The sequence below is a fragment of the Typopeltis vanoorti genome, chromosome 14 (genome assembly GCF_054136105.1).
Source record: "Typopeltis vanoorti isolate ZY-2024b chromosome 14, IOZ_Tvanoo_1.0, whole genome shotgun sequence".
NCBI lineage: Eukaryota > Metazoa > Arthropoda > Arachnida > Uropygi > Thelyphonidae > Typopeltis > Typopeltis vanoorti.
The window spans coordinates 55,347,851-55,374,695 of NC_143562.1; the positions used below are offsets into that span (position 1 = coordinate 55,347,851).

The 26,845-nt window shown below is 38.4% G+C and overlaps 1 protein-coding gene across 2 annotated transcripts in view; it reads left to right on the forward strand.

Annotated features, from left to right (window-relative positions):
* Positions 1-26,845, forward strand: part of LOC150099492 (prosaposin-like) — a 149,064-nt gene that overhangs the window by 66,947 nt on the left and 55,272 nt on the right. For both annotated transcript variants that reach the window (XM_090403867.1, XM_090403866.1), the window contains exons 7-8: positions 15,432-15,541; positions 23,320-23,485. In XM_090403867.1, the coding sequence (XP_090259993.1) occupies positions 15,432-15,541; positions 23,320-23,485 (276 nt within the window). The remainder of the gene's footprint in view (positions 1-15,431; positions 15,542-23,319; positions 23,486-26,845) is intronic.

Consider the following 26,845-nt stretch of genomic DNA (forward strand, 5'->3'; position numbering starts at 1 on the left):
AGTGCATGACACTGGAGTGTACAGTGGACTTGAAATTGGAAGTGATCACCATTTAGTCTTGAGCAAGATAAAATTGAACTTCATATTGAAAATAAAAACATTTAACGTTTCAAGTTTTAAAGCGAATAAAAGTTGAGCAGCTCTCAGATGTGAACTGTAGACTAAAATACACAAATATTTTTCAAGAAAAAATGAAAGAGTTTAAGAACAAGAACCAAACCTTGGAGATTCAGTGGCAAACCCTGAATAAAACCTTGATTGATTCAGCCAGAGAAGCATGTGGCGAGGTTGTCTGCAAGGATAGAAAAATCAGAACTCCATGGTGGACACAGGAAGTTAAATAGTTGGTGAAGGAAATTATTATTATTTTTTTTTTTATTATTATTATTATTCAGGCCTCCAAGGAGTCAAAAGACTCATCGAGGGAGGTCCTTCCTAAGACATAAAGTCTGTCAAGACTCACTGAGGGGAGGTCCCCCCCTGAGAAACACAAAGAGAAGAAGAAGAAAGCATATTGAAAGTTCCTGGGAAATAAATCAGCTCGTGCTCTTAGAGAATACAGAGACAAATGTAAGAAAGCCAAACACTGTAAAACTAGCTAAACAAAAGTCATGGGAAGACTTTGGCAAGAATATAGAAAATAAATATCAGGAAGGTGGTAAAATATTCTGGAGGGCTGTTGAAAAAGCTCAGAAATGGAAGAAAGAGTGCACTAAAAGGAATTAGAGATGATAAAGGTGACATTAAAACTGGAGATAAAGATATAGGCTTTGAGATAGAGATAAAGGTTGTTAAGTACGGATAAAAGAAAATAATGTGATAAGAAAGGTAATAAGCATGTTTCCCAGGTATGACAGTGGTGAGATGAGGCAGACAGCAAGGATTAGGAATGGTATGTTAGCAGAAATGTGCGAGAAGAAAGGAGTGCAATTTGTTAATGTGTGGAATGAGTTTTGAAGGATGAAGTTAACTGTATAGGAGCGATGGACTGCATTTGAGTGGTTTTGGTGTGAGTCGCTTGGAGAGACTGCTGCTGCTGGAAGATAGAGAAGTGAGTGCAGAGAATGAATCTGATCAAGTGGTAAGTGATGTGGAAGAATGGGAGAGTAAGACAGGAGAGATTGAAGAGGTGGTTGTGAATGAAGAAGTGACAGATGAGTATAAAGAATGAGAGAACAGGTGTGCAAGATAGACAGAGAAATGGGGAGGCTCAGGGTGGATAGAGGAACACAGCATGAGAAAGTTGGGATCAAGGGAAAACAGTTGGATCTGAAGAATGTTAGAAGATGAATAAGGAGAAAAAGAAATGGCTCTAGTTAAGCATGGAGAAGTTACATCAAAAAATGTTATCAGTTGAACTAGTTATAGATTCAGGAATAAGCTGCTGTATTTGTATACAAATGCTAGAAGTGTAAAAAGCAAGGTAAATGAAATGGTTGCATTAATTGAGTGTGTTCACCCAAAAATTGGTGGAATAAGTGAGACATGGTTGGATGAGGACGACATCCTGACAGGAATAGAAATGGAAGGGCATGATATGTTTCATGATGATAGAAAGGGTAAAAAGGGAGGGGGGGGGAATGCTGTTGAGGATAGAGAAAGAGTGAAGCCATACAAAGCAGAGATGCAAGACAAAAATAGTACCAGTGGATTTGAGGCAGTATGGTGTAAGATAAGATAGATGTGAATAGAATGAAATACTTGGTTATTAGTTAGATGTTGCTATAGACCTGGTAATGTGGATGGTAGTGACTGTGAAATGTATAATCAAATTAGCCAAGCAAATAAGAAAAGGATGACTATTATGGGTGATTTTAACTATAGCAATATAGAACTGAGATGATGATAGCAACCAGAAGTAAAGAAAATGAGTTTCTTGACAACCTCAGACAGTATGTAACAGAGAGCACATGAGAATTGAAGGTCTTGGATTTGATCATCTCATCAGAGTATGAAATTATAAATGAGGTGTCAAATCACCCTCCCATTGGTGAGAGTGACCATGAAGTGATTACCTGGGTGGTTGCCAGCAGGGTGAGGACCTCTGTGAGAAAAGGGTATATGTGGAACTACAGAGCTGGAGACAACTTGCAGGTGTAGCATGGAATAAGAAGTTAGCTGGAAAAGAGATCAATGCAGATTAGAGGATATTCAAGGAACTATCTACTAGAAGCACTGTCTAAATGTATTCCAAGAGTCAGAAGATTAAATAAGGTAGGTGTGAGATGGATGAATAAAGAGATTAAGCATGTGATACAGAGAAAAAATGCATTATGGAGGCAGCATAAGAGATGTGGTAATGACCACTTCCATGAGGATTACAAAGACCAAGCATGGAAGGTGACTTCGTTGCCAAGGATGACAAAAGTTCAGTATGAACAGCAGTTAACTAATGAAGCCAAAAAGAATCCTAGGGAGTTCTTTCAATATGTAGCCAGCAAAAAAAAAAAAAAAAAGATTATGGAAAGATGACACTGAAAATGGTACAAGGACGACTAGTGGAAAATATAGTGGAGATACTTAAAGAGCAGTTCATAAAGGTCTTTCATTCTTGTGACTGTGACATCATGAAGAGATTGAGAGTAGTTGATGATGGGGGAGGAGAGAAGACTGACTGTAAGTGAGCAAGAGGTGTATGGGGAATTGAGCAGACTTGATGTTAATAAGGATGTGGGACTTGATAATACGTGGGTCGTCTGAAAAGTTCTTGACCTCGACCATAGATGGCAATGCTATTGGCAAGATTTTTTTTCTAAGTTGGTACATCTGTCATAAGCATCCATATGAAATTGCAAGTCATTCTATCAAGTAGGTTTTTTATACAGCTGTCTGAAGCAAAAACTTTTTCTGTATCCCTTGAAATGGATAAAATTGAGTATCGCGCAGTTATAAAATTCTTTGTAAAAGAAGGTTTAACGACAAAAGAAATTCATTTGAAGTTCCTAAAAGTTTATGGGCATTCTTCTCCTTCATTTTCAACGATTAAGAAATGGGATGCCGAGTTTAAACATGGTCGTACAAGCCTTGAAGATGATCCACAAGAAGGAGTCCAAAAAGAGTAACAACACCAGAAATCATTAATGAAGTGCACAATATGGTATTGGATGACCGGCGAGTCAAAGTGCATGAAATTGCTGAGACTACAGGCATTTCAAGAGAATGTGCAAGATACATTTTGCATAAATAATTGCAAATGAAAAAGCTTTGCGCAAGATGGGGAGCTGCACTTGCTCACAGCAGATTAACAATGCACTCACATGAAAATCTCTGAACAGTGCTTGGAGCGTTTTAACAAGAATAAAACAATGGGAAAATTAAGGAATCTGCACTATGAATTGTTGGAATATCCACCCTATTCCCCAGAATCGGCTCCCTCTGACTTCTATCTCTTCCCAAAACTAAAACTCTTCCTTGCTGGTTAGCGTTTTTCTTCAAATCAAGAGGTGATTGCACCTTTAGAGGGGGTATTTTTCAGATCTTAGTGAGAACCACTACAGGGATGGGATAATGGCTCTGGAGCATCGCTGGAATAAATGTATTAGTCTTAAGGGAGATTATGTTGAAAAATAAAAATAATTTTGAAATTATAAATTCATTTTTTCATTGTTAGGCCGAGAAATTTTCAGACCACCCTCATATATCACCACATATTCTGAAGGAATGTGCCAGGGAGTTGACATCTGCCTTGATATATTTTTTTAATATGTCTTGCACTGGATCAAGTTCCAAAGGAGTGGAACTGGGGCAAGATTGTGCCACTTCATAAGGAAGATGACAGAACTCAGGCATCAAATTATAGGCCTATCTATGTTTCATGTGTTATGGTTAAGTTGTTGGAGAAGCTGGTGAGAACTAGGATTGGGTTGACCACAGTGTTATTATCTTTGATGGACAGCATGGATTTGCTGAAGGGAGGTCATGTTTTAGTAATTTACTTACTTATTACAATAAGGTGACAGCTTCCTTGAACAGAGGAGAGGGATACACAGTAGTATACTTAGATTTTGCAAAGGCTTTTGAACCTCAACCACATGATAAGTTGATAGTCAAACTAGAGCAGATATGGTTGGATATTAGATTAGTGCATTGGATTAGAGACTGGCTATCTGATAGGAATCAGCAAGTTGTGTATGGGGTAGCAATATCCAGGAAGAGGAAATTCATTCGATTTGTGTCTCTGGGGGGGAGGTTGTTAGGGCCATAAGTTGTATGTTAATATGGATTTGTTTTTTTTTTTATGATGCAAAGTTGGAATGAACTATGAAGAGTAGAGAAGATGTTGTGGCCTTTAGAAGAAGGCTTGAATAAATTGAGCGAATGGGCACGGAAATGGAGATGTGAGTTCAGTGTTGCAAAATGCAAGGTTTTAAAATTTGGGAAACAAAGATTATTATTATTATTATTATTATTATTACGTGACACCTCCAAGGAGTCCAAAGACTCATTGAGGGAAAGCACACACTCCACAACTCTCTGTCTCCCCACTCAATCCACCAACTACAGCAAACAGCATCATCTACACCAATGCCATTTACTGCCCACCACCATCAGTAATATTTTCACAGACAATAATCACAAACATCCATTCCCATGGCGGGATTTGAACTCGCAGCCTTTTGACTGGAGAGTGGATATGCTAACCACTCGACCAACCAGGCTGGCTGATGGGATGTAGACTTTATGCTTGGTGGGGATATATTGTTGGAGGTGGAGGAAATAAGGGATCTTGGGATGATAATGGATAAGAATCTGAAATTTAGGGTACACATTGCCAAAATAGTGAGGACAATATAAAAAGTTCCTGGGAATGATGCAGAGAACACTTACTTTTAGAAGTAAAGAGATTCTTATTCCATTGTATAAGGCTTTGATTAGGCCACACATGAACTACTGTGCCCAAATTTGGTGGCCTGGTTTTCAAAAGAATGAAGAGGTGTTGGAAATGGTCCAAAGGTGACCAAAGGTAGTTTCTGATCTCTGGAATGTCGAATATTAGGAAAGGTTGAGAAGATGTAATTTACAGAGTCTAGATAGGAGGAGGATGGGTGATATGATAGAGACCTGCAAGTTAGTAAGAGATTGTTATAGGAGCAATGTTGAAGAGGTTTTACAGAAAATGGTGGGAGATCAGAGGGAGAACCAGAGGTCATCCCTGGAACCTGTACTAGGCTGGTGTGAACAGGGGAGTGAGAAGCAGGTTCTTTGCATACAGTGGTGTTGTGAATGATTGGAATGCCTTGTCTGAGAGTGTGGTATCTGTAGAGAATTTGAGTGTGTTTAAGGAGGTCCTTTTGTATGACAAAAGGACCTCCTAGATAAGTCTTTGATTCCATGGTATCTTGGGATAGTAATAATAATATCCTTGATGTATGGAGCAATTACCTCAAAAAATTGCTAAATGAAACAACCAGTGACAGCACAGTGGTAAAAAACACTCAGCAGGCATGCAGTCAGAATACATATCCATACTTGAAGTATAAAAAGCAATCAATAGCCTGAAATGTGGAAAGGCAGCAGAAGTAGATGATGTTCAACCAGAAATGCTCAAGTAAGGTGGTATAAAAGTCTTACAGTGGCTGCACTGCATAGGACAGAGGGATGAATTCCTGATGATTGGAGTAGAGCTCTCACAGTACCCATATACAAAAAGGGAAATAAAACTGAATGTGAGAATTAAGAATTATTTCCTTACTGAGTGTTCCTGGTAAGATTATGCAAGTGTACTTGAGAAATGGTTGAGAAGGATTGTAGAAGTGAAGCTTAGTGAAGAAGAAGAAGAAGCTGGATTTAGGCCAAGTAGAGGCTGTCAGGATCAGATTTTCACATTACGACAAATAGTTGAGAAATCATGGGAATATAACAAAGATCTGAATTTAACTTTTGTAGACCTGTAAAAAGCATATGACAAGGTGCCAAGATAAAAGCTATTCAAAACGCTTTGTGGTGTCAATGGGGCATTATAGCAAACAATACTTAGTCTTTATTTGAGCTGTAAGTCATCAGTTAGAATTGAAGTACAGGAAGATTTTTATATTAAATCTGGTCCAGACAAGGATGTATATTATCCCCTCTGTTATTCATTATCTATATGGATCACATTATGAAGGAAAGCGATATTAAACCTGATATCAAAAAAACTGGAGATGTTAATCTCAGCTCTTTGCTTTATACTGATGATGTTATACTTCTAAATAAATCTACTACAAGTCTGCAAGATGCCTTGACTAAATTGAATAACTGTTGTAATAGATATTTTATGAAGGTCAGCAATAACAAAACAAAGACAATGAAAATAGGCAGAAGCATTGAAAATATTATTATTATTATTATTATTATTATTATTATTATTATTATTCAGGCCTCCAAGGAGTCAAAAGACTCATCGAGGGAGGTCCTTTCTAAGACAAAGTCTGTCAAGACTCATCGAGGGGAAGTCCCCCTCTGAGAAACACAAAGTTTATCATACCACTCCTTAAACCCACTGACCGTTCTCGCTCCCACCACTCCATCAGGCAATGCATTCCACGGCTCAACCACCCTCCACACAAAGAAACCACTCCTTACCCTCTTGCTCACAGTTTCCTTTCGTAACTTCCAGGGATGGCCTCTTGTCATCACTCCTTCCCGCTGATCAACCAAGCGAAAGAACTCCCCAGTGTCAACCCTGTAACCACCTCTCAACAGTTTAAAAGTCTCAATCATATCACCTCTCCTTCTTCTATCCACCAAACTCTGCAGTCCACATTCTCTCAGCCGATCCTCATAACTATCCTTGTACAGTCCTGAAACCATCTTTGTCATCCGTCTTTGTATCCTTTCCACGGTTAATTTATCCCCTTCAAATCCTGGGGACCAAATCTGAGAACAATAGTCCAAGTGTGGTCTGATCAGAGACTTATACAACGGAATGATAACCCTCTTATCTCTGCAGGTCAGTGTCCTTCTCATAATAGCAGCAATCCTCTGTGTTACCTTCACCACCTTTGCAATATGTCCCCTAAACTTCAGGTTTCTATCAATCATCAACCCCAGATCTCTTGTCTCCCCTACTTCCTCCAGTATAACTCCTCCCATAGAGTATGCAGCATCCCATCGATGTTTCCCAAACCTCAAGACCTTGCATTTTGCTGCATTAAACTGACACCCCCATTCATTTGCCCATCTATCTAGCTTATTTAAATCCTCTTGCAGGGCTACCACATCTGCACTATTACTAATAATCCTTCCAAGCTTCGCATCATCCGCAAACAACTGAATATCCCCCTGCAATCCACTGGCTATGTCATTGATATAAAGGTTAAACAATAGAGGTCCTAGTACTGAGCCCTGTGGGACCCCACTTGTAACCCTCTGCCTCCTGGAAACTGCTCCACCATACACAACTCTCTGATACCTATCAGACAGCCAATCCTGAATCCAGTTGACCAATCTGACATCCAGACCCATGTGCTGCAACTTAAATATCAGCTTATCATGTGGCACCCTGTCAAATGCCTTCGCCAAGTCTAAGAAAATTGCAGTATATGCCTTTCCCTCATCTAATGCTCTTGTAACTTTATTATAAAAGGCTAGCATATTGCTAAAACAAGAGCGTCCTTTCACAAATCCATGTTGATTCTCACAGATAACATTACCCTCATCTGCCCAATGCTGTACACGGTCCCTCACTACTTTCTCCAAGATCTTAACAACTACTGATGACACACAGACTGGCCTATAATTAGACACTTCCAGTCTGTTACCACCCTTATGCAATGGCACTATCTTACCTTCCTTCCATTCCCTGGGCACCTTTGCCAAAGCCAGACTTTCATTGAAAAGCCACGTTAAAGGTATTGTCAATTCCCTAGCACATTCTCTCAAAACTCGTGGCGAAATACCATCCAGTCCCACAGCTTTACTGACATCCAGAGTACTCAGTATCTGAAACACACTCTCCTCCTGTACCTCCAGACCTCGTACCAGTCCTATCCCTCTAGCATTAAAACTGACTCCTCTAGGATGAAATACTCCAATAAAGTGTTCATTGAACAATTCCACTATGTCCTCTGCATCAGTCACTCTATTCCCATTTTTATCCCACAATATCATTCTTCCACAGTCATTTCTCCTCCTACTGGCCACATAGCTAAAAAATTCCCTAGGATTTTCTTTGCATCTTAGGGCCAATCTCCTCTCATATTCCAGTTTCGCTTTCCTTACCACACGAGTCACTCTTCTGGCCTGTGTCTTATATTCCTCATGCATCTCTTCACCTGTCTCCTTATATCTCTTCCATAGCCTCTTTTTCGCATGCAATTCCTGTTTAATATTGTTTGTCATCCACTTTACTCCAAATTGCGCCCTCTTCTTCACTCGTGGTATACAACTTACCATTGCTGATAACAAATATTCTTTCACAATTTCCCACGCACTGGTGATATCCCGGCCTTCCAATTCCTCCCTCCATGAAACTTCCCGAAGTTGACGTCTAAGACTATTATAATCACCTGCCTTATAATTCCACATAAGTTCCCGTCTCTTTGATACTCCTGCATGTCTATTCATTTTCCAAGTCAAAACCATATGGTCACTCTCTCCAACTGGTGGGAGAGACGTCAACTCAGTTATTATCAACTCTTCTGATGCTATAACCAAATCCAAAATTTTTGAACCTCTTGTTCCCTCTGTTACATGTTGCCTAAGACATTTGTCCCTCAAGAATTCTAGAAATTCCATTCCCCTATTGTTACATGCATCTTCCTCTCTCCAATTTATACTACTGAAGTTAAAATCTCCCATAACAATCATTCTTCTTGCACTTGCCAAACTTAGCTGTCTAAACATCTCCTGGTCCCCATCCTCTGTGCTCCTGGGTCTGTAGCAACACCCCACTAAATATCCTGTCTTGCCTACCTCTACCTCACACCATACGCTCTCAAAATCATTTGTCTCACTACCTTCCAAATTCTCCACTCTTAGAGGACATAGGTCATCACTTATCATAAGCAGCACCCCACCACCACGCTTTCCCCTCCTATCCTGGCGAAAAATGCTATACCCAGCGACTTCTATTCCTGTTTTTATATCTCCTTCTGTCAACCACGTCTCAGTGATCGCAATAATTTTTGGCCAGGCTGATGCTATCTGCGCCACCAATTCCTCTCCCTTATTCCGGATACTCCTGGCATTAGTATACAGCATATAAATGCCATTGTTTCTATACCCAGCATTATCCCTTCTAGACTCCACTGGGCTCAGTCTTACCTGACATTGTCTCCCTTCTCCCAAGTATCCATTCCCACATCAACTGCATTGTGAATTGGAGAACCTATAGAACAAGCTACTTAGGCACAATTTTTAGCGAAGGCAGTAAATTAAGTATATGGCTGGTGGTGGGAAGTCAACTGAATAAATTTATATGGAATAAGAGAGAAATTAGTGAAAACACTAAATTAGCTGTATATAAGACAGTGTTCAAACCAATTTTAACTTATGGATCTGAGAGCTGGGTTAGAAAAAAAAACACTTGACCAAAGACTAGAGACCACAGATATGAGAGTCCTGAGAAAGATTAGGGGCATGAACAGATGGCAATATCATATTAAAAATGAGCATATTAGGAAAGAACTTGACATTGTTAGCATCCAGGAATGTGTTAGCAGTGCTAATCTCAGGTGGTATGGTCACTTAAACAGAATGGGAGCGAAAGATTAGCATGGATTAGTATGGAGACTCTACACAGAATTAGTAAATCTGGTATGGTAGTAAGTAAGCTGAATAAATTTATGTGGAATAAAAAAAGAAATTAGTCAAAACACTAAATTAGCTGAATACAAGACAGTGTTCATTTTTAACTCATGGATCTGAGAGCTGGGTTAGAAATAAAGCATTTGATCAAAGACTGGAGACCTCGTATATGTGGATTGATACAGTAAAAAGTGCCTTAGAAGACAAAAATATAAGGTCTGATAATGTTGGAGTCTTGGCAAATAACAGATTGATTTGGAGGAAAATTTGATAGGAAGTTAGTAATGATGTAAGTTCTTCAAGTAGTATCATAATATCCTGTACACTTTTTAGGGTACATGTCAGGAATTTGATGATGATGACGATGATGACCGTATATCCATCTGTGTTCATGGGGCCAGTTTGCCTGTTCTGAGGTATGAAAAACCTGAGTTTCCAGGTGAAAAAACCCTCTATCTCCATATGAGACTGTCTAATTCACCTTTAGTCAAAGGTGAATAAAGGTTCCTCACACTATGGACAGGAATGGAGCCCAGGTCTTTCCAACCAAAGGATTTCATCTATATTGACTGAGCTATGGAGACTCTACACAGAATTAGTAAATCTGGTATGGTAGTAAGCAAGCTGAATAAATTTATATGGGATAAGAAAGAAATTAGTCAAAACACTAAATTAGCTGTATACAAGACAGTGTTCATTTTAACTCAAAAGACTGGAGACCTCAAATAAGGGAGTTTTGAGAAAGTTTAATGAAGTGAACAGATGGCATCAATGGTTCTTTCCTAATATTCCCATTTTTAATGGGAATATTAAGAAAGAACTTGCCATTGTTAGCATTCAGGAATGTGTTAGTAGAGCTAATCTCAGATGGTATGGTCACTTAAAAAGTGTTCTTTGCCAAGGAACATGGTCACTTAAACAAGTGTTCTTTGCCAGGTTGGCAGGGAGAAGATCCAGAGGAAGACCAAGATGCAGATGGATTGATATAGTGAAAAGTGTCTTAAAAGACAGAAATGTAAGATCTGATAATATTGGAATCTTGACAGATAACAGATTAATTTGGAGTAAATTCATAATTAGAAGTTAACTAATGGTGTAAATTTTTCATGTAGTACTATCATAATAATTCTGTACACCTCTTGGGTGTACATATCAGGAATTTGATGATGATGATGTGCAAAATGTAAGGTTATGCAATTTGGGGTGAAAATGTTACACACTGTGTATTACACTGATGGTAATGGTTGCAGGAAATTTATGCAGCTAGGGATTTGTAGGGTAATAGTGGAGAGAGAGAGAGTTGAAGTTCAGATGGCATGTTGCAAAAGTTGGCAGAATAGCTCAAAAGATTAAGTAGGGATAGGGAGGTTATTATCTCTTTCTCTCTCTCTCTAGAAGGTTATGATTAGGCTGTGCACAGATTTGATCACCTGGGTTTCTTGGGGGGAGGATGAGGAGGTCATAGAGGAAATTCAGACAGATGAGTGACCCTGACAGGTTTGTCGAATGCTCCCTATAAGTATGGATTGAGGGTGAATGTTGGTTGCAAAGTTTAGTTGATGTGGAAAGGGTGACATGATAAAAAGTTATAAGTTATATAACACAAAAGAAATTCTTCATTACATGAGTAGAGAGAGAGAAAGGGGGGAGAGAACCAGGGATCATCCGTGGAAGTTGTGTAAGGGTGTGTGGACTAAATATTTTGCTTGGAGAGTGGTGTGACTGGAATATATTGCCAGCTGTAGTTGTGAGTGCCCTGACAGTGAATGGGTTTAAGGAGAGGATTGGTAGTGTGTGAATAATAGTTAATGTGGTTCTTCTGCAGTGAATCTTTTGACACCATGGGATACCTGTATAATAATAATAATAAATCCTGCAGGATGACTTAAATAGACTGGCAACATGAGCAAAAGATAATAATTAGTAGTTACACAACTAGTTATATGGTTGTGCACTTTGAGAAGAAGAGATTATAGGCTGCAGACTACATTGTTGGAACTGAACTACAGGAAATTGATAAGGCCAAGGATTTGAGGATGATTGTGGACAGGGAGTTGAAGTTTAGAGGATATATTGCAAAAGTGGCCACAAAGCACATCATATTACTTGGATGGTGAAGAACATATTCTAACAAAGAGGGATAGGAAGGCTATTATTCCCATTTATAAGGATTTAATAAAGCCTTGTCTGGACTATAACCTGCATATCTGATTGACTGAGAGAGAGAATGCGAGGATGAGACAGTGGTGGTGAAGATCCAAAGACAAGTGATCGACATCAGTTGGCATGCTGTCTATGAGAATAGATTGAATGTCTATGGGTTACAAAGACTACTTAATAGGTGAAAAAAGGATGGATATAATAGAAATATTAAAGGGTTTTATATGGTTGACACAGAAGGCATTTTTCAGTCTATGGTGGTAAGTGATAGAACAAAAAGATCACACCTGGAAACTGTAAATGTATGGTTAATAAAGGTGTTAGGACTAGTTGATTTTTTAATAAGAGGGTTGTGGATTGGTGGAATGGGTTGCCAGAGTCAGTTGTGAGTACTTTCTGAATCAATGAGTTCAAGATGTATGATGCGATTGTGTGAATAATGGTTAATATGGGCCTCCCTGCAGTGAAAAGGACAAGGGACATTCTCCTTGGAAGTTGAAAATGAATGCTGCTAAGAAGGGGGGGTGGAGTGAGGGCTAGATTTTTCTCTCATAGGGTGGTGCATGATTGGAATGGATTGCCATTGGATGTTATGAGTGCTAGCAGTGTGAATGAATTCAAGAATAAGTATGATAGCTGGTGTGTGTAGTATATGGCCTCCCTTGGAGTCTCTGACTCCCTGGAAGGCTCTCTTAATAATAATAATAATAATTTGGGATGGCATTAGAGTCGCTGAAGCAAGTGGCGGATTTGAGCTGTGGTAAAAAAAAAAAAGTGTTTTTAAACAGTGTATAATGTGACTTCTGTCATGAATTGTGCTACATTTTTTTTTCTCAGTAACACAAGTGTTCTTTTAGTGGTGCCACTTTTGGAGTTTAGTTGTTATATTGTGTTATTTTGGGGTTACCAAGAAGGTGAGATCAGAGTTGGATGCATCCGTGGTGGAAAAGAAGATAAGTTTTCGCTATTTAGTGTAATTATCAGCATTTAATATTATTATTATTAATAGTAATATTATTAACGTTTAGTTATTAGCATTTAATATTGGTATTTGGCATTTATTAGTGATGATGGCAGCAGCCGCAGCTCCAATTACGAATGGTGGGTCACTAAATACTTGCTTTAGAATATGATTACCGTTTATAATAAAGTGGCAAGAACTGTTGATGAGGGGGAAAGGCATATACTGCCATTTTTTTTTGATTTTGCAAAGGCATTTCACATAGTGCAACATGATAAGCTGATATTTAAGTTGCAGCATATCGGTTTAGATGTCGGATTAGTCAACTGGATTCAGGATTGGCTGTTTGATAGGTATCAGAGTTTGTGTATGGTGGGGCATCAAGGAAGCAGACGGTTATAAGTAGGTTTCCACAGGGCTTAGTATTGGGACCTGTATTGTTTAACCTGTATATCAATGATATTGTTAATGGATTGCAAGGGGATATTCTGTTGTTTGCAGATGATAAGAAGCTGGGAAGGGGTGTTAGTAATAGTGCAGATGTGGCAGCCATGCAAGAAGATTTGAATAAACTTGATGGATGGGCATGTGGATGGGGCTTTCAGTTAAATGCAACAAAATGTAAAGTTTGAAGTTTGGGATACATCATGATGGGAGACTGCATACTCGATTGGAGGAGCTTTACTGGAAGAAGTAGAGGAGAAAGAGATCTGGGGTGATGATTGATAGAAAACTGAAATTCAGGGAGCATATTGCAAAGGTGGTGAAGGTAATCCAGAGGATTGCTGCAATAATGAGAAGGATTCTGACCTGCAGAGATAAAAGAGTTATCATTGTGTTGTATAAGACCCTGATCAGACCACACTTAGACTGTTGTTCTCAAATTTGGCCTCCACGATTTGATGGGGATAAAGTAACTGTGGAAAGGGTACAGAGGCAGATAACACAAAGATGGCTTCAGGACTGTACAATGTTAGTTATGAAAATTGGCTGAAGGAATGTAGACTTCAGAGTTTGGTAGATAGAAGAAGAAGAGGTGATATAATTGAAACTTTAGAATATGAGACTTTAGAATATGCATTTCACTGTTGAGAGGCAGTTACAGGGTGGGTACTAGGGAGTTCTTGCGCTTGGTGGAACAGCGGCAAGGAGTGATGACAAGGAGCCATCCCTGGAGGCTGTGAGCAAGAGGGTAAGGGGTGATTTCTTTGCATGGAGGGTGGTCGAACCGTGAAATGCATTGTCTGATAGAGTGGTAAGAGCAAGAATGGCCAATGAGTTCAAAGAATGGTATGATAGACTTTGTGTTTCCTAGGAAGGACCTCCCACGATGAGTCTCTTGACTCCATGGAGGCTTGAATAATAATAATAAAATAATAATAATAAAAAAAAAACACCTTTAAGGATTCCTTGGACTCATGAGGGTATTACCCCACTACACAACAACTCATCATCTCCTCTACTTAATCCTCCTACTGCTACACACTACATCTGGTACCTTTCCCATCTTCAAGGGTATAGTATAAACCAGTTCACATAATCTCACTGCCATCTATGCTGCTAGGTCATGCCTGGATGGAGATTGTGTAATGGTATGTTAGGGAAACTGTCAAAGTCACGTTATGGCATATAGTCTGGATGCTCTCTGTATGGGAAACATGTCTAAAAATCTCTCACCGTGTGTTCCCTGCACATTTTATTTTCACCATTGGCATACCAGTATGAAAATAAACATAAACAAATGCAGTGTTACTACGGTTAAATTAAAAACCTCTTAATAAATCTTACAAAATAAAATTTCTTACACATTCACTTCACCAACATTTGTAGCAAAACACCAACCTAAATGATGTGCATCATCACCTACAGACATTCAAACCAGGTCTCTGTTTATGACTGAAACTCTAATCTCTGCCACAAGGGTAGTACTTAAGGTTCTGGAAGGAAGTAGTGTCATGGTGTGGGGCATGTTCTGTTGGTACAGAACGGGTCCCCTGATATTGCTGAAGGTCGGGTGTCCTCCAAAGAATATCTGAACATTGTTTCTGATGAAGTACATCCTACAGTGTTGACTTTTTATCTAGCAGGTGACAGTTGTTTCATGGACAACAATGCTACTGTCCATCATGCAAGAATTGCTCAATAATGATTCAGCAAGCATGACGACTTCTACCATCTTCCATGGCAACCACAAAGCCTGGATCTAAACCACACTGAGAATGTATGAAACATTACATGTTAGAAAAACTGATGAGGGAACAAAGTGGTCCTCTTTCATCAAATCTGAGCCAATTAAAGGAAATTAAAAGTATGCTGTAGATGTAAATGCAATCCAACACCTTGTGGAATCTATGCCAAACGACATGTATACTGTAGTTCAGGCTAAAGGTTGTTCCAACATGGTATCAAATAAAAGTTTCTAATTCAGTGGCCAGTACAGTACATGTAGTTTAATAACTTCACATGTGTAACTTCATATTTATGAATTGATGGTTTAAATTCAAAAATACTATTTTAGCATATAAAATAGAAGTTTTTCCATTACCTAAAATGAAATGCATATTTAATGTTTTATTTAAAGGTGCTAACACCAAGTCAGTTATACTTAAGGAAAAGAGTATTATGGGATGTATACTTTGCAAACAAATTATTCCCTGGATTGTAAGTTATCTGAACAAGTCAGAAATTCAGGTAAATTTGCATTCATTATATCTATGTTCTTATCTCTTATTGATACGCAAACTATAAAAACCTACTGTTAAAGTTGGAGTATCTCTTATTGATACTCAAACTTTAACAGTAGATCTTTATATATTTCACTTTGATTTTTATGTTTTTCTCAATATAAAAAATAAATCTCTTAAAGGTTGAAGACTTCTGTGATAGAAGATAATTTGTGATGATGCTGAATGGAATGTATTGGCTAAGAGTATGAGAGATGAGTCAGAGAGTATCTTTACAGTCATTGTGCATGACAGTGAAGATCTACATTGAACTCGGATGATTATGATGACGATGAGATTCATAACAACAAGAAACAACGAGGTTATTATCTTTCTTTATAAGACTTTGATACGATCATATTTACACTATTTCCATGAAACTTCTCATTCTTAAGATTGGAGAGGAAGGGAGGAATGCAGATAAAATTGCAGGTGGCTACTTTGAATCTGATTCGCCGAGATAACGGATGACTTTCCTGTTGTTACAGACACATTTTCTTGCGTGATTCTTTAGTTGAACTTTAGTCATTGATTACTAAGGTTATCAATGACTAAATCTGACCAAGTCAATTAAATTGGTCTGTGAAAGTTTTCACCTGAACCTTTTTCACAGACCAATTTAATTGACTTGGTCAGAGATTTGTGTCTTCCTAAGGAATCTGCAGAACTGCTGGGTTCGAGACTAAATGAAAAGAATTTGTTAGCCCCTGGAACTTCTTTCTTAGGGTTTAGATATAGAGAAAGAGATTTTCTTCCTTACTTTTCAGAGGAAGGTGATTTAGTTTACTGTAGCTATATTCCTGGACTGATAAGCAAATTCAACGTAAAATATGAAGTCATTGACTGGAGGTTGTTTATTGATTCCATAAAAAGAAGCCTCAAAGCTATGCTTCTCCATATTACAATAAGTATGCTTCAGTACCAATAGCACATTCCATGCATTTTGAAAGAACGATATGAAAATTTACCCTTCATTCTCAGCAAACTTAAGTACAGCAATCATGGATGGACAGTTTGCGGTGATCTTAAAGTCATATCTATGATTTTGGGACAAAGAGGATACACCAAATACCTGTGTTTTTTGCGCGAGTGGGACATCCGAGATCAAGAGCAACATAGGATCAAGAAGGAATGGACAGAAAGAGTCAGATTAGAACCTGGTAAATAAAAATGTGTTACACGAAACTTTGGTTGCTCGGGAAAAAATCCTTTAATTTTTTACCCCCAAATTGATGAAGCAATTTGTCAAGGCTTTGTCGAAAGAAGGAGAGTGTTTTAAATACATCTGTGCAAAATTTCCGGGATTATCTACAGAAAAATTGAAAGAAGGTATTTTTATCAGTCCAGACATCAGGAAACTTATGAAGGATAAACTGTTTGAAGAAAAAATGGCAACTGTTGAAAAATAAGTGTGGAAAGCTTTGAAAGAGATGGTGACCAAATTTTTAGGGAATCGCAAGGACCCCAACTATATTGGGTCCTTGTGATTGTGGAAGATATGCTACAGAAATTCAAGAATTTGGGATGCTCCATGAGCTTAAAAGTGCACTTTCTCAACTCTCATTTAGACTACTTTCCTGAAAATCTGGGAACTGTGAGTGAAGAGCAAGGAGAGCGATTCCACTAGTACATCAAGGAGATGGGTATCAGGGCAAGTGGAATGTCAACATGATGGCAGGCTATTGCTGGATGTTGCACAGAGATGACCCGGGAAAAGAATTTCACAGAAAAAGTTCAAAAAGAAGCTTTGAAGGAAAAAGAAAAAGACACCACAATGAAATATAAAGTATGCACTAAAGATTAATCTTTAATTACTTTGATTAAATTTTTTTTCCCAATACTTTCATTCCAAAAATGTTTATGGAAAATTTTAAATACTTTATTTTAGTTAATATAATGAGTTTTAAAGCTGTTTTACTGTAAAATTGAGATCCATTTTGCAAAAAATCCTTACATGATAGAGAAAAATGGAAGAGATATTTGAAATCGGTGGTCAAAAATAAATCAGAAACAGTTAACAGTTTCCAGGCAACTTTTCATGACTCGAATTTTGTTTGCCTTGTAATTAGACACTTCCAGTCTACTACTGCCCTTATGTAATGGTACTTACTATCTTACCTTCTTTCCATTCCTCGAGTACCTTTCCCATAGCCAGACTTTCATTGAAAAGCCAGTCAATGGAGCTGTCAGTTCTTTAGCACATTCTCTCAAAATCCACGGTGAAATACCATCCAGTCCCACAGCTTTACTGAGTACTCAGTATTTGGAACACATACTGAGAACAAATACTGAGTATCCAGAGTACTCAGTATTTGGAATGCACTCTCCTCTTGCACCTCTAAACCTTGAGCCTACCCTATCCCTCTAGTATCAAAACCTACTTCTCCAGGATGAAATACTCCAATAAAGTGTTCATTGAACAACTTCACTATGTCCTCTGCATCAGTCACTCTATTCCCATTTTTACTCAACAGTGTCATTCTTCCACAATCATTTCTCCTCCTACTGGCCACATAGCTAAAAAATTCCCTAGATTTTTCTTTGAATCTTAATGCCAATCTCTTCTCATATTCCAGTTTTGTCTTCCTCACCATACTAGTCACTCTCCTGGCCTGAGTCTTATATTCTTCATGCATCTGCTCTCCACCCCCCCCCTCCTTATATCTCTTCCATAATCTGTTTTTCACTTGCAGTTCCTGTTTGATATTGTTTGTCATCCACTTTACACCAAATTGCGTCCTCTTCTTCCCTCATGGAATACAGCTTACTATTGCTGCTAAATATTCCTTCAAAATTTCTGAAGTACTAATGATATCCAAGCCTACCAATTCCACCCTCCATGGAACTGCCCCAAGTTGATATCTAAGACTATTATAATCACCCACCTTACAATTCCACATACGTTCCCTTTTCTTTGATATACTTTCTGCAAAAGTGTCCAACATTTGGACCAGTCATTATCAGAATCTGCTTCCTTTTGACCATGTGAATCGGTCTTGGTGCCGTGATCCTCTTCACCAAGTGTATTTTTGGCGCTAGTTTTCTGTTTTACAGGATCACAAGTAGATTTCTTTGGGTTTACAGTGATTCTACTGGACCTTGCTAAGGCCTTTGACAGGATACCACATGGAATTCTAATCAGTAAATTGCAGCACATGGGAATGGACATAGGGTTGGTGAGATGGATAGGAGGGTGGTTGACGGAGAGATATCAGAGAGTGGTTTACTCAGGAGTAGAGTCCACAAGACGGCCTGTGACTAGTGGTGTGCCACAAGGATCTGTTCTTGGACCACTGCTGTTTAATTTGTTCATAAATGATATAGGAAAGGATCTGAGAGGAACAGTTCATTTGTTTGCGGATGATGCGAAGTTGGGTAGGGCAATAGTGAATGCAGATGACGTCAAAATTTTGCAGGATGATTTGGATAGATTGGAAGTCTGGGCTAAGGAGAATGGATGTCAATTTAATGTGGCAAAATGTAAGGTTATGCATTTTGGGGTGAAAAGATTGGCGGCAGTTTACTGCATTGGTGGAACCGTGCTCCAGGAAATTGATGAGGCACGAGATTTAGGAGTGTTGGTGGATAAGGAATTGAAATTTAGGGGACACATTGCAAAAGTGGCCAAATCAGCTCATCAAATCACTTGGTTGCTGAAGAATACGTTGACAAGCAGAGACAAGCAGGTTATTGTTCCTCTGTATCGAGCCTTGATAAGACCCCATCTCGACTACTGTGCTCAGATTTGGTCACCTAGGTTTCTTCTTGATGGGGAGGAGGTGGAGAGGATCCAGAGCCGAGTGACCAAGATGATAGCAGGTCTGTGGAATGAACCATATGAGAACAGGTTGAGGATTTGTGGGTTGCAAAAATTGGTTGATAGGCGGAGGAGGGGAGATATGATTGAGACATTCAAATTACTGAAGGGTTTCTATAAAATTAATTCAGAAGATATTTTTAAAAACAGGGCTGGTTGTGGGAGGACTAGGGGACATCCATGGAAACTGGGCAAAAGTGTGGTTAGTAAAGGTGTTAGAGCTGGGTTCTTTACTTTTAGAGTAGTGAATGAGTGGAATGCACTCCCTGAGTCTGTGGTGGATGCTGTGACAGTGAATGAGTTTAAGGCGAGGTATGATAGATACTGTATGGTCAAATAGTTGTGATGAATATGATTTGGGGCCTCCCTCGATGAGTCTAATGACTCCCTGGAGTTGCCCATAATAATAGTAATAGTAATAGTAATACTCCTGCATGTGTATTCATCTTCCAAGTCAAAACCACATGGTCACTCTCTCCAACTGGGGAGAGATGTCATCTCAGTTATTATCAGCTTTTCTGATGCTATGACCAAATCCGACATTTTCCCTCAAGAATTCTAGAAATTCCATTCCTTATTATCAGTGCTTTTTTTCTGGAAGAAAAGGTGCCGGTACTCACCATGAAGATGTTATTACAGCAACTTCCACACTTTTAACATATCCTCCTATATACCCTCGTCATCTTGCTTTGTGCGCTGCACTCTCCTTATGATCATAAATCTTTTTTCTTAATGGCATTAACTGTTGTTTGCATGATTCTCCAAAATGACTGATTTTACCATTTGCCCACTCCGCTGAAATTTTCGTTCCCATGTGTTTATTGACGACAAGGCTTCCGACATCACGACACGCTTTACAGACCAACATTTTATTCTTGATATACAGCCACTCGTTTCTCTCGCAGAAGTCATTTTTCTGCAAAAGTGTCCAACATTTGGACCAGTCATTATCAGATTCTGCTTCCTTTTGACCATGTGGATCGGTCTTGGTGCCGTGATCCTCTTCACCAAGTGTATTTTTGGTGCTAGTTTTCTGTTTTACAGGATCACAAGTAGATTCAACAATTTCTGTTTCTTCAGCCTTCCTTTCTTTATTCATTGGCATAAAATAATTACTTATTTACTCATTTGGAACAATGATTGCACTGATTTAACTTAGATTAATTCAAAACTCATGTGAACACCTGCCTGTTGCAGAGTGATTATAGCACTGATAAACTGATATTGGAAGCAATCGGAAGTGAACACAATTTCCTGATTCCAGTTGCATATCAACTTATGAAACAGGAAAGCAGGGTACCAACTTATGAGTAATCAAAACTGAAAATTCAATTCGTGAACGCAGTACTATCTACCGGAATATTTATAATACATTTTGCTGTCAATAAATCCCAAATTTTTAAAAACTTAAGAAGAAAAAAAGGTGCTGGTACTGCGTACTGCCAGAAAAAAAAGAACTGCTTATTACTACATTCGTTTTCTTCTTCCCAACTTATACTGCTATAGTTAAAATCTCCCATAAAGTTATTCTTCTTGCCAAAAACAACTGCTTAGAAATCTCCTGCTCCTGACCCTCTGTGCTCCTTGGCTTGTAGCAACACTCCACTAAATATCCTGTCTTACCCACCTCTACCTCACACCATATGCTTTCAAAACTATCTGTGTTGCTGCCTTCCAAAGCCTCCACTCTTAGAGGATATAAATCATCACTTGTGCATTTGTGTGTGTGTGTGTGTGTTTGCAACTTTAATATTATTTCCCTGATGATATCTCAGTAACTGAGATGAAATATAGGCTCAATTAAACTTATGTTTAATTACTTATATATATGCTGTATTTATTCCATTAAACCTTGTAATGAGTTCAAACAAGCACAGAAGTCTAAATAGTCATTTAGTGATTTGGATAGCCAGACTTAGAAGTAATAGAAGTGATATCTATTGACAATTGACATTTATGTCTTTAAGGGTGAAGCAAGATGCTTTTCATATTCCCCGCTATCTGTCGTGGTTACAGTGAGGGTAAAATTTACGAGCAGTTTGCTCGCCCTGAATGGGCATGGAGATTATGCATCGTTATAGGAGGCTAATATAGTTTTTGGTCTTCTATATTTGAATATGTCCGTTGGCTCATATGCTGCAGCTTGTTGAATCAAATCATTGGGGTGTGTGGACGTCTTTAGAAAAAACTTGGAAGCTAAGGATTGTAGATAAGAGAGAATATATGGAATATTTGTGTCTCTATGGAGCTGGCTGTTTCTAACATACCACGGGGCGTTCAGAATCATTCTCAAGCACTTGTTCTGCACACGCTGAATCTTGATAATGTTAGCGTTAGAGGTGTGGCTCCAGGCTGGAGAGGCATAGGTGATTATGGGACGAATCGTCATCTGGTAAAGTTGCAATTTGATTCTGTTGCTGAGCTTGCTATTTCTATTAATTAGCGGGTAAATCTGAGCTATGGAAGTGATATCTAGGTTGAAGTAATGCAGAAGTCATATATCCATATACAAGTAGCCAAAAGGTGTCTCACCTTATTAATAAAATACTCTGGATTAGAGATAGATGGCGAAAATTTTTCTCCACTTGGTTAATACTATAAATTAAAGATGCCAAGAAATTATATTCTTGGTTTAATCCTTTATCCAAGTGTAAGCAAACAAAGTTTGCACCTGAAGTAACTTCACGACTGAGCAACTCATATATAGAGGCTAATGACTTCACACATCACTTGCCTTAGTATCCCATAATACAAAGCACATCCTTATGGATATGTATAGTGCTACATTATGGGAAGGGTCACTACCAAGACTAGTTTCAACCTTTATTGGGGTCTTATCAGTTTCAGCCAAATCCAGAAGTGATACCAAGGTTGAAGTAATGCAGAAGTCATATTTCCATATACAAGTAGCCAAAAGGTGTCATACCTTATTACTAAAACACTCTGGATTATTCAGTTGACTCCATAAAGCTAATGCAATGTGCTGTTTTCACTGTTTGATTACATTGACGGAGAGAGAGCTTAAGGCACAGTTTAGTGAATTTTGTATGTGATAGCAGAGAGACCTACCATAATGACTGTGATTCTGAACCCCTAGTGATGATGATGATGTTGATGATAATAATAATAATAAACATATTGCTTTTGCATTAAGAAATAACTTTATAGCACATCTGAATCCCATCTAGGATGTTAACAATATTTATAAGAGCATTCATCTGAGGGGAAATTATTAGCCAGTTTGATATGGAGGTGACAAGTTTTTCATCTCCAGAATCTTAGGTGGGCCTAACCTTCACCCCTTCTCCAGATTATTATTATTATATGAGGCCTCTATGGAGTCCAAGCTCATCTGCAAGAAGGCACTTACCTAACCTACACCACACAAGTCGCCATCTACACAGTAAGCTATGTGACTGTACTTTTGTTGGTTAACTATGTGCATTCTCTGGCCGATTTGCCTATATGTAGGATGAAAAACTCAAGTTTCCAGGAGAAAAAAATCCTACTATTCATGAGACTGGCTAACTCATCCTCATTTCAAAAACCGCATAAAGATACTATTCATCAGGATAAGAATCAGACTTCAGTCTTTTCCAGTCAAAGGATGTATTTTCTACCGCTGTCCTATAGAGAAATAAATAATAAATCAAATGTAACTAATAATAATGATAAGAAGAAGAAATAAATGAAAGTTTACATTGCCTATTAATACAACACACACACAAATTACACAGAACAGACATTTCTAATTTCTTTTTTTTAACTAAAAAAAGTGTTGTAATGATAATGAATGCTTTTACTTTACATTTGGTTGCAATGTCTGATTAAAATTGCATTGTATATCAGAAATGAATCAGCAGATTTTCATAACATTTTTAGTAATGAAATCAATGCTTATTATTAAAGATTGACTTCTTCCTTTGTAGGAAAAAATAAAGGCAGATTTAGAAGCAGTGTGCCGTTTATTGCCTGGAAATTTTGGGAAGATATGCATAAATTTTGTAGACAAACATATTCCAGAATTATTTCAGTTCCTGTTAAATAATCTTGATAATGCTGCTAAAATTTGTTCATGGATAGGAATATGTTCAGGTATATGTGCATTTTAATCTGGATCACCACTTTTTTTTTTCTATTGATAATATTGCAGAGTTAAGCATATGCATAATACGCATAATAATAATAATTATTATTATTATTATTATTGTACAGCACGTCCATGGAATCCAAAGACTCATCGCAAGAGGTCCAAACTATTCACATAGTCTGTCATACTTCTCGTTGAACCCATTGACAGACAAAGCACTCACAATCAACTCTGGCAACCCATCCCATTCCATTCATTAACAATTCTCCAAGTGAAAAATCTAGTCCTCCAATCCCTACTAACCACACTTTTATCTCAATTTTCGGGGATAACCTCTTGTTCTGTTTCCCCCTCTAGCTAAGCACAAACATTTCTCCTGCATCAATTTTATAAAGACCTTTAACTAATGTAAATGTTTCTATCATATCCCCTCTTTTTTTGCCCATCAACCAACCTTGCAATCCATACACCCTCAATCTATTCTTATAGGGCACATTCCACAGATCATTTACCATCTTGGTCACTCACCTCTGAATCCTCTCCACCACTTCCTCATCCCGAAGAAACAAAGGAAACCAGACCTGAGCACCACAGTAATCCAGATGTGAACATATCAAGGCTTTATAAACAGGAATAACAACTTCCTTATCTCTACTTTTTAGTGTGTTCTGAAATAGCCAAGTAATCTTATGAGCTGCCTTGGCAACCTTAGCAACATGGCCTCTAAATTTTAACTCTCTCTGCCACCACCACCACCACCAACCCAAAATCCATAGATTCATCTATTTCCTGGAGTACATTTTCATCAATGTGGTACACAGCTTATAATCGATTTAAAGTTCATAGCTTTACATTTTTCCACATTAAACTGACATCCATTATCTTTTGTCCATGGTGCTAGTGAGCTAAGCGCTGTTGACATGTCTAAGAAGAGCTCCTGATTGAGATAAGTTATTCTAGGAATAATTAAGTATATATGCGTAATTGTTTGAGATAGAGCAGCTGTAAATGTTGTGTGCTACCAATATTATTAGTGTGGGGGATTTTTCTTGAATAAACTTAATTATGAAATCGTTATTATTAGACCTAGTAACCTGCAGGTAAAAAAAATGGCGGCGGCATTGTCATTCCATGATTTTAATTTAGATTTTAGTCGTTTCGTTAAGTGTGAGGTCTGTTATATGTATTCCTTCGATTACATAAATGATTTGTGGATGTTTAGTGCGAATGGAAGAATGATGTGTGTGAAGTGTGACCTGAATGAGGAACTGATGAATGCAAATATGAAATTGATGACAGAAAGTGTTAGTAACGAGAATGTTGCGGGGAACATAAGTGCATGTTTGAAAGAGAAAGATGGTGAGAAAGAGAGGCAAAAAAATTTTAAAAAATTATTAAAAAAGAAAAAGAGCGATTTGAAAACTGTAATGGATGTTAAAAGGGACAAAAGTGAGGCGAGAGTGGCGGAAGGAAACGAAATTGAGAGAACGAATGAAACTAGAAATGCTGTGACACAGAAATTGAAAGAATGAATGATAGCGAAAAAAAAAATGAATGATGGCAAAAGTTGGACGCATGTTGGACTGAAAGTACTGAAACAAAGAAAGATGAATGAGAGTGAAAGTGAGAAGAATGATAGCGAAAGTTGGACGCATGTTAGACCGAAAGTACGGAAACAAAGAAAGATAAATGCGAGTGAAAGTGAGAATGATAGCGAAAGTTGGACGTATGTTGGACCGAAAGTATGGAAACAAAGAAGGATGAATGAGAGTGAAAGTGAGAAGAAGGAGTCGAGAGTTAGAAAGTTAGAAAGATTTAATGATAGAGAGAATGTGTCGTGAGATTCGGAAGTCGAATTGGATTGGATGAGGCAAGAAATGAAATGGATGCAGAATGAAATTAAGAGAATTCAGGTCAAAACTATTAAAATAAATCATGATGGCATGAAAGAGTTAACGAAAGATGAGCGAGTGGTGTTGTATGGCAACTCCATTATTAAAGGTGTGCTAGAGGATAGAATGCACAAGGAATGTTTTCCGGTAAAATGAGTAGAGTGATTGAGGCATTGGATATGAGGTGGGAGCGAGCAAAAGAGTTAATGGTATTAATTGGTACAAATGATTTGAGAGAGAACAAAGAGCATGTTAGAATGTATATCAGGAGGCTGCTTGGAAGGATAAAAGAGAATAGTGTGACAGGAAGGGTAGTCAGTGTGTTGCCTAGGTATGACTGTGGTGAAATGAGGCGGAGAGCAAGGATTATGAATGATATGCTGGCTGAAATGTGTGAGGAGATGGGAGTACAGTTTGTTAATGTGTGGAATGAGTTTGAGGGACGAAGTGAGCTGTATGGGAGTGATGGACTGCATTTGAGTGGTTATGGTTTGAGTCGCTTGGAGAGACTGCTGCTGGAAGGTAGAGAAGTGAATAGAGAGAATGAATTAGATCAAGAGGGGAGTGATGTGGAAGAGCAGGAGAGTAAGCCAGGAGAGATTGAAGAAGTGGATATGAATGGGGAAGTGAGTGGTATGAATATAGAAAATGAGAGAATGGGTGTGCAAGAGGAGCAGGGAAATGGGGAGGCTCAGGGTGGACAGGGGTACAAAGCGTGAGAAAGGTGGATGCTCCAAGAGGAGGTGAGAGCATGTGTAGGCAGGAAAGGAATGGGATGACCAGGGATCAAGAGGAAACAGTTGGAATTGAAAAGGGTTCTAAAATGAAGAAGCAGAATGGGAAATGGCCCCAGTCTAGCATGGAGAGATCACATCAAGTGAGTGGTATCAGTGGAACCAGCTGTAGATCCAGAAATGAGCTATTGTGTTTGTATACCAATGCTAGCAATATAAGAAACAAGGCAGATGAAATGGTTGCACTAATTGTGTCTGTTCACCCAAAGATTGTCGGAATAAGTGAGACATGGTTAGATGAAGACAAAATCCTGACAGGAATAGAGATGGAAGGGTATGATATGTTTCGTGAGGATAGAAGGGGTAAAAAGGGAGGGGGAGTGCTATTGATGATAGAGAAAGAGTTATGTCCATGCAAAGTAGAGATGCAAGAGGGAAATAGGGCCAGTGGTTTTGAGGCACTACGGTGTGAGATAGAGGTGAATAGAATCAAATACTTGGTGGGATGTTGTTATAGACCTGGTAATGTGGATGGTGGTGATAGTGAAATGTATAGTCAAATTAGCCAAGCAAATAAGAAAAGGGTGATCATTATGGGTGATTTTAATTATGGCAATATAGACCGGAATGATGAGATAGCAATTGGAGGTAAAGAAAATGAGTTTCTTGAGTTTTTGAGGGATACATACTACCTCGTGAGCCCTCTGTTACATACTACCTCAGACAGTATGTAACAGAG